The sequence below is a fragment of the Brassica oleracea genome, chromosome C2 (assembly GCF_000695525.1).
Source record: "Brassica oleracea var. oleracea cultivar TO1000 chromosome C2, BOL, whole genome shotgun sequence".
Lineage (NCBI taxonomy): Eukaryota > Viridiplantae > Streptophyta > Magnoliopsida > Brassicales > Brassicaceae > Brassica > Brassica oleracea.
Genome location: NC_027749.1, coordinates 24,353,261 through 24,361,220, shown reverse-complemented (window position 1 = coordinate 24,361,220; position 7,960 = coordinate 24,353,261). Strand labels below are relative to the sequence as shown.

Here is a 7,960-nt window from a genome sequence, read left to right as displayed (position 1 = left end):
AAGGTTCAAAACGAACTCGAGAAGAAAGAGAAAATGTCAAAAACTCAGAAACTGAGACAAACGTCGAGATTTCTACAAATGATATTTCAGAAAATGAAGAAAAAAGATGAACTTCGAAGAAGCAAAAGAGCTCTAAAGAAAAAAAAATTTGGTGAAGATTTCCTAATGACATTTTTAGTAGAAAATGTTCCAAAAACTTTGGCAGAAGCCATGGCTTTACCTGAAGCTCCATTTTGGAACGAAGCTGTCAGGAGTGAATTTGATTCTATCATGCAAAATTATACATGGTACATAACAGATTTACCACCTGGCTGCAAAGCATTAGAAAATAAATGGATAATGACATGAAAACCTGGTGAAAAATACAAATCTAGGCTTGTAGTTCAACGATTCTGAAAAAAGGAAGGTTTCAACTCAATCTCATTATGCTCAAACAATATTAGAGAGATTTAGAAATTACTCTAATAGTACGGCAAAAACTCCGTTAGATCTCCAAATGCACTTGACAAAGAATTCAGGTGAAACGGTTTCACAAAACGAGTATACACGTGTGATCGGAAGTCTCATGTACTTGACCAATTGTACTAGACCAGATCTAGCGCATGCAGTAAACATACTTAGTCGATATACAAGTAATCCAGGTCATACACACTGGAAAGCTATAACGAGAGTACTTAATTACTTGCGCTACACAAAAGATTTTGGGCTTCACTATGGTAAAAAACCAGCAGTTTAGAAGGATACAGTGATGCTAACTGGATATCAGATTCTAAAAACTCTGTCTTTACACTAAGAGGAGCAGCAATATCATGGAAATCTACCAAACAAACAGTGTTAGCCAGATCAACCATGGAATCTGAGTTCATAGCCTTAGACAAAGCAGCAGAAGAAGATGAATGGCTTAGAATTTTTTTGGAAGATATTCCTATGTGGGAGAAACCTGTGCCAGCTATACGCATACATTGTGATAGTCAATCAACTATAGCTCGGGCTGAGAGTAATCTCTGCAATGGTAAATCTCGTCACATCAGAAGACGACATAAAACCATTAGACAACTTATCTCAACTAGTGTAATCACAATAGACTACATTAAATCGGCTGACAACCTAGAGGATCCATTTACTAAAAGTTTGTCACGCGATGTTGTTGCTAAATCATCAAAAGGAATGGGTGTAAAGCCTATAACGAATGAGGATGCTTGATTGCAACCCTACCTATCATGACTGGAGATCCCAAGACGTAGGTTCAAAGGGAAAACTAAATCAAATAGAATCAAACCAAAGCACTTGAGACAAGTAGTCTCTTCCCAGCTCCTAAGATAATAAAAGTGCTAACAAATGTGAGAAGGATAAGCATAAGCTTTTAATGATTCCATAGCTTCTTAAGCGGAGTATTACTCAATACTTTTCATGGTCAATCACTTAATGAGTGTGAAATATGCCCGTTTCTAGGAGAATGAATGAAAGGCTATATTCTCTAAGTTCACTCATGAAAACCAGGAATAGTTCAAGGCCACAATGAACACAATAGAGAACTAAGATCTACGAGAAAATGAAGCTGCATTATGCCTGTTGTCTCGGTCTACATAAAACACCGGTTGGTTCAAGACATCATGTTCACCTCCTGGTAAAGTAAACCCATATTAACTATGAGTGGTTCAAGGCTTAAAAATGCCACCAACTCAAACACAGTGAATTTTTCGCAAACATATCACATTGCAGACTGTAGATTGGAAGAAAGAAGAATTCCTCCCAGCATTTTGCCTGCAAGAAGAGCTGCGGAAGAGCAATCTATTCATGTGGGGGATTGTTGGAACTCTGTTTTACAAAGAATATAGAAGCTGATTTTCCGGTGACTTTTCCGGCTACATCGGTGGTTATTCCGGTCAGATCATCAGCTCGTTGTAAAGATGATAATGAGCACTACAACCTGGTATATTCACACTTCAAAAACAGATAAATATTGAATGAGAAATGATGCTAAGAAGTTGGTAGCTTGGTGTATGTAACACTGCAAGTTTTGTCAAAATGACATAACCAACAATTGTCCCACATCGGGGAGTACAAGAGTCAAAGAGCAGTATAAATATGGTCTTGTGTCATATGGGTGTAAACGTCTCAGGTAGAGAGAGGATTCCCCATGCGTGCGCCGTCGCCGCCGCCCGGCCGGCTCGGCTCGGCTCGGTGTGGACGTGGGCGTGGGCTTGGGCTTGGGCTTGGGTGGAGGGCCTCCGGCCCGATAAGAATATTCTTTTTGTACCAAGTTAGGCTCAACGTTTTGCCATTTAATTCCCAAAAAAAATGACATGCATTTTATTTTAAACAACATGTAGTTCGTTTAAAAACAACACGCTGTCTCTCTTCTTGACGATAAGTTTAAATGAGAAAAGATCCTGCGGAGGAAGTTTCGTAACGCCTCGCCTCCGAGATCCTCGAGAGATTTCCGCCAACGTGCGCACGTGCGGCATCAGTTACGGAAAGTGGCTCGTCTTCTCTTCTTTATAAACTCGTCTCCTCCTTCATTTCTCTTTAAGGTTTTACGAAACAAAAAATCACCAAATCCCTCAACGTAAGTCTAGAGAGTCTTTCGTAGAGTTTATAGTTCGATAGGGCAATCACGAGTGAGGTGTGATTCGTCTGTCATGGTTGTATCCTGGGACTCTATATTCGTACAGTCTCATCTCACTAACGGAGCGAATATTTTGAGTTAAGGAAAGAGATCATATCTCGACTCCATGTCTTTTTGCGAATACGATTTCTTATCGTTCTTGTATTCGTTTTTACATTCGTCTAAATTCCTTAACATCGCTTTTATTTTATCGTTTATGTCAGTCCGGTTTACCGGCTTTTACAAAAGTAACAAGCATAAGGTTTTGGTGAACGATCCTTCTTTGTTGTTGTGTCTTCACTCTTACCTTCTTGATCTTTGATCTCTGATCAGCATATTCTTCATCTGAAAACTGTAATTACCAGAGTGTAATTGTATTAAACATAAGAAATATCAAAAAGGTTATTGTGGGAATATGACCAGGCTTACTTGTCCTGTGACATTGTATAAACGGTTGGTTCATTCCAATTCCAGAATATAAATTTTTACAAACTTCTCCAGGGTTTTGTAAGAAGTATTCGATGTATTAGAATCCTGATCATATAGATCCAAGAAGCTTAACTTGTTATTGTGTCAACAACAAAACACATTCACGAGAGATTTTCACTAAAGTTGAGATTAATGTCTGCTTTATTTCATAGTTGCTTCATCTCATCATGATTTGTCCAGTCAATTTCTAGAATATCATATTTAAAACTTATTTTATGATTACTTTCCATAAAAATGATCTAATTTTTAAACTAACTATTTTGAAGCTAAGCTGTTACTAAATTCATGAAATGTGTGACTGGAGACTTGTAAATAAAATGAGGAAATTAAATTTGATAAGAAGGTTGCTTGGTCAGCAATTTAACGCGTATATCTAATTGAGGTTTAGATTGTTAAGGAATTCGACTGATTGAACCTTTACCATTGCTTGCTTATCCATCTTGTCCGTTTAAATTATACCTTCTTACTCTTTGAAGTCTTAACTTTACACTGCTTGCTTGTATAGAAAAGTCTTCTTGGGTCACTCTGCCATAATAGATTGGTTTTGGATTCTATCCCTTGAGGCCAGGAAAAAAAAAACAAATGCACAAATCAACACCATGAACGCTGAGAATCGTAAGACTACTCACTCCAAAGTCATCTCACATGTATCTTTCAATAGTTCTGCCAAGGCTGTGCTGGACCACCCATCAGTCTTTGTCGATACTGGTGTGAGAGAAATTGCCTACATTGAGAAAAATCAAAGTAAGCTTTCACATTTCTTTTTCTCACCCTTGTTGGATAGTCAAAAGAGCCGTCTCAATACAAAACTCCCTCCTACTTATGCCACATGTTAAAACGAGAATGGCTGGACCATGCTTTGGGTTTCATAGTTACCAATGATATGAAGAGAATGAATATTACATTCTTTTCACCCATCTGCGTCTGTAAGAACTGTGGCCCTAAATACATCTTCTTGTGGCCTATGAACAGATAAGATCAAATGTGAGATTCAGAGGAAGGGAAGAGTATGCATACAAGGAGCTTGTACAGTTGTACAGAATGCAAGTGCAACTGCTCTGCCCAGTGCGCGCCAGTTCCATTCTCAATCAGATCTTCCGGGAGATGTGGATATATCCTTGCTTGTTTTCTCCAGTAAAAAAAGTAAAAAGAAATTACTCGTTCGGGCCAGTAAATTATATATATATATATATTACATAATTATAATTACACAATGAAAAATTATGAAAAATTGTTGTTGATAATTATTTCTTAGTTATCTATACATTCTTTATGCTACTCAAAACTATATCCTTATTCAAAAGTACAAAAGAGAATAGGGCTAACAAAAATAGTGAAGAAAAAAAGCATAAAGTTACAAAAATTCTTGAAAGGAAAACCTTTTTGTGTTGTGCCCATCGTGAGAACACAAATAAAGACTTTATAGTCAGACTTTTTATATAAAAAACGTTATGGAAGTCAACTAAAGGAAGTGGACTCGATCCAGGAAGGTGTTGAGTTTCTCTTAGTCAACACAAAAGCATATTCCATGGTGCTCTCTCTAGGAAAAAACTCTTCAAAACATTATATAATGAAGAGACAAAGACTTCACTTGTTCTCTCAGTTTGTGTCTCCACGAACTCCTCAGAAACTTCAAAAAAGCGACGATGCCGCCGCTGAGAGTGTTATCGGCGTTAGATGCGGCGAGGATACAGTGGTACCACTTCAAGGCGATAATAGTCGCCGGAATGGGACTTTTCACCGACGCTTACGATCTCTTCTGTATAGCTCCGGTCTTGAAAATGATCAGCAAAATCTATTACGACAATCAACCAGTCGGAACCGCTGTTCTCTCCACTTCTTACGCCATCGCTCTCTTAGGAACCGCCTCAGGTCAGCTCATCTTCGGCTACTTAGGCGACCGTGTCGGACGCACTCGAGTCTACGGTCTTTGTCTCTTGATCATGGTTCTAAGCTCCTTCGGCTGCGGGTTCTCCGTATGCACGACTCGCCGTTCTTGCGTCATGGCGAGTCTTGCCTTCTTTAGATTCGTTCTTGGACTCGGTATCGGTGGAGATTACCCTCTCTCCGCCACGATCATGTCGGAGTTCGCGAATAAGAAGACGCGTGGGGCTTTTATCGCGGCTGTGTTTTCAATGCAGGGGTTAGGGATCTTGATGAGCTCAGCCGTTACGATGGCTGTGTGCAAAGCGTTCAAGAACGCCGGAGAAGGGAGTTTAGAGATAACGAGAGCGGCGGGGATAGAGACTTTGGCTCCGGCGGAAGCGGATATTGCTTGGAGGTTGATTCTGATGATCGGTGCTCTTCCCGCTGCGTTAACGTTCTACTGGCGAATGCTTATGCCTGAAACCGCCAGGTTCCGTTCAATTATCTCTTTTCTTTTTATTTTCAGCCATAAAAAACAAAACAAAATATATTTTTAGTTTTTGTTGTATTTTCATGTTTATAAATATGCATCGTCTATGTACTATTTCTGTCATTAAAATTTTAATCGTGTGAGAAAAAGATGTCATGAAAATTTAAGCAAAATAATTCGATATGATTTTGTTCCTAGTAAGTAGTAAGTAAGCTGATTTGCGAGGGAGATATACAGAACGCTGTGGTATTACCTTTCAAGCAACCTCTCATTATATTGATAATGTATGCAATAGTGTTAGCATTTTATTGTATAGTATATGGTTTTAGTATGCCTTGTGTGTATATAAGCTCCAGCTAAGAAACAGAGTTTAATTTAATTTTATTATAACTAGAATTAGTCTCTCCAGCTGATATGTAGTAGGTACTCTCTTCCAATCAAGTTCTCCCAATTTGATTATCTTTGCTTCATAAATAAAAATCGAAGATATTGGCTTTTTGTCTCTTCCGTGTGGTATATAATGTATGACTGTTATGATTATCGATGATTCATTCAAACGCTAATTATGAAGCAAAAGTGATTAGTAATCAATTGAAAATCATCTAATTAGTTGGATTAACTAATGTGTTAGAAATGTCACACTTACTATAAATTAGGACAATATACTATGCATAAAACATATGTCATTCATTCATTGTTAATATTGGTTTTAAGGTCCAATTTAATGAGCTTTGATAATATTATCTCTCCCCTTTTATTGTTAATTTAGCTGAAAATAAGAACATCCTAAATCATTTATATGTTTATATCAGAATAAATATCATATTTTGCTACGAAGTTTTACAAAAGTTTTGAAAATATGTAGTATCCATTAACTAAAAGTCTAAAACTGATAACGTTTAGATGATTTTAACGAGGAATAGATCTTTATTTTAAAATTTTCACTTTTTCAGTGTTTTCTACTAAATAATCAAATCAATGGTCCAGTTACTTACATTTTTATAAATGCATGCAGATACACAGCACTAGTTGAGAACAATGCAACCCAAGCAACAAAAGACATGCAAAGAGTCATGTCCGTAACCATGACGCCTCCAATACCCGAAGAAGATTCGTCGTCGGAGACACCACAACAACAACCGTCTTCATCCTCCTACAAACTCTTCTCCCGCCGTTTCCTCAGCCTCCACGGCCGTGACCTCTTCGCAGCCTCAGCCAACTGGTTCCTAGTGGACGTCGTCTTCTACACAAGCAACCTCCTCCTCGCTCAACTCTTTAACTTCTCCAATAAACATCCCAATTCCACAAACGTCTACGACTCTGCTTTCGAAGTGGCTAAGGTCGCAGCCATCGTAGCCGCTTGCTCCACCATCCCTGGGTACTGGTTCACAGTTTATTTCATCGATAGAGTGGGCCGGGTCAAGATTCAGATAATGGGCTTTTTTATTATGGCCCTTGTTTACTTAGCCGCTGGGATACCATACAGTTGGTATCGGTCTAAGCATGAGAAGAGTAATGATAAAGGCTTTATGGTTCTCTACGGATTGATCTTCTTCTTTAGCAACTTTGGTCCCAACACGACGACGTTTATTATCCCTGCTGAGCTTTTTCCGACGAGGTTTAGGTCAACGTGCCATGGAATTTCAGGAGCTGCCGGGAAGCTTGGAGCCATTGTTGGAATTGTTGGTTTCTTGTGGGCCACGAAACACAAACACTACGAGGAGGACGTTTTCCCAGACGTGAAACGCGTGAGGATAGCGTTTTTGATACTAAGCGGCGTTTGTATCGCTGGAGTGTTGGTTACTTATTTTTTCACGCGTGAGACTATGGGTAGATCGTTAGAAGACAACGAAGAGGACGAGATTAGTCCCACGTCAACAGCAGGAACATCTTCTGTTAATGTGTTACTTCCAAGACAATAGTGATTTTGTTTTTTTTTTTTTATATATTTGAATTCACATTCTCATGTTTACACGAATATTTTCTTCTTTTTCACTTTTGTAATTCGGTGCATATTAAAGGGGTATGTAAATGTCAAAGCTTGATCGTACTTTTATTCAGTTTTGCGACCTACCCAGTTTAGAATTAACAAAAAAAAAAAGTTAAATTGAGGATTTGATATTAGAACATGATTTAATATGAACATCACTTAAGTTTGGTTGGGAAAGAAGCAATCTTGTTGATTCCACATAAACAATTCTAGCTTACTAGTGTCGTTTTTATTCATCCTAATGCAACCTTTTTCTCCCCATTTTGGTCCCCAAGAATTCTTCACTATGACATAATCCATGCACTTGCTTGATCCGTACCCAACCGCGGCGGCCACACGGTAATCAAGGTAGTCGTCACCGCCCATTAATAAAAGAGTACTATGCAATAGTTCTTTCAAGATGATTATGCAGTAAACGGTTATACATGTATGTTTAACACTTACACCCTTGTGTCATCTTTAACCCAACTCCAAAACTCTACTTTAGTGGGACTGGTTGATACTATCCAAATACTCC

At 38.4% G+C, this 7,960-nt stretch overlaps 1 protein-coding gene across 1 annotated transcript; it reads left to right on the top strand.

Annotated features, from left to right (window-relative positions):
• The first annotated feature begins 4,424 nt into the window (after nucleotides 1-4,424).
• On the top strand, nucleotides 4,425-7,443 carry LOC106322609 (probable inorganic phosphate transporter 1-9). The gene is made up of 2 exons (XM_013760681.1): nucleotides 4,425-5,453; nucleotides 6,469-7,443. The coding sequence occupies exons 1-2, from the start codon at nucleotides 4,744-4,746 to the stop codon at nucleotides 7,373-7,375; spliced, it is 1,617 nt and encodes a 538-aa protein (XP_013616135.1). The 5' UTR covers nucleotides 4,425-4,743; the 3' UTR covers nucleotides 7,376-7,443.
• Nucleotides 7,444-7,960: the final 517 nt, after the last annotated feature.

Bases quoted from the DNA above. Each gene is read 5' to 3' on its own strand.
- LOC106322609 (XM_013760681.1), top strand. From the start codon at position 4,744: ATGCCGCCGCTGAGAGTGTTATCGGCGTTAGATGCGGCGAGGATACAG. The intron at 5,454-6,468 runs GTTCCGTTCAAT...AAATGCATGCAG, and splicing joins CTTATGCCTGAAACCGCCAG to ATACACAGCACTAGTTGAGA.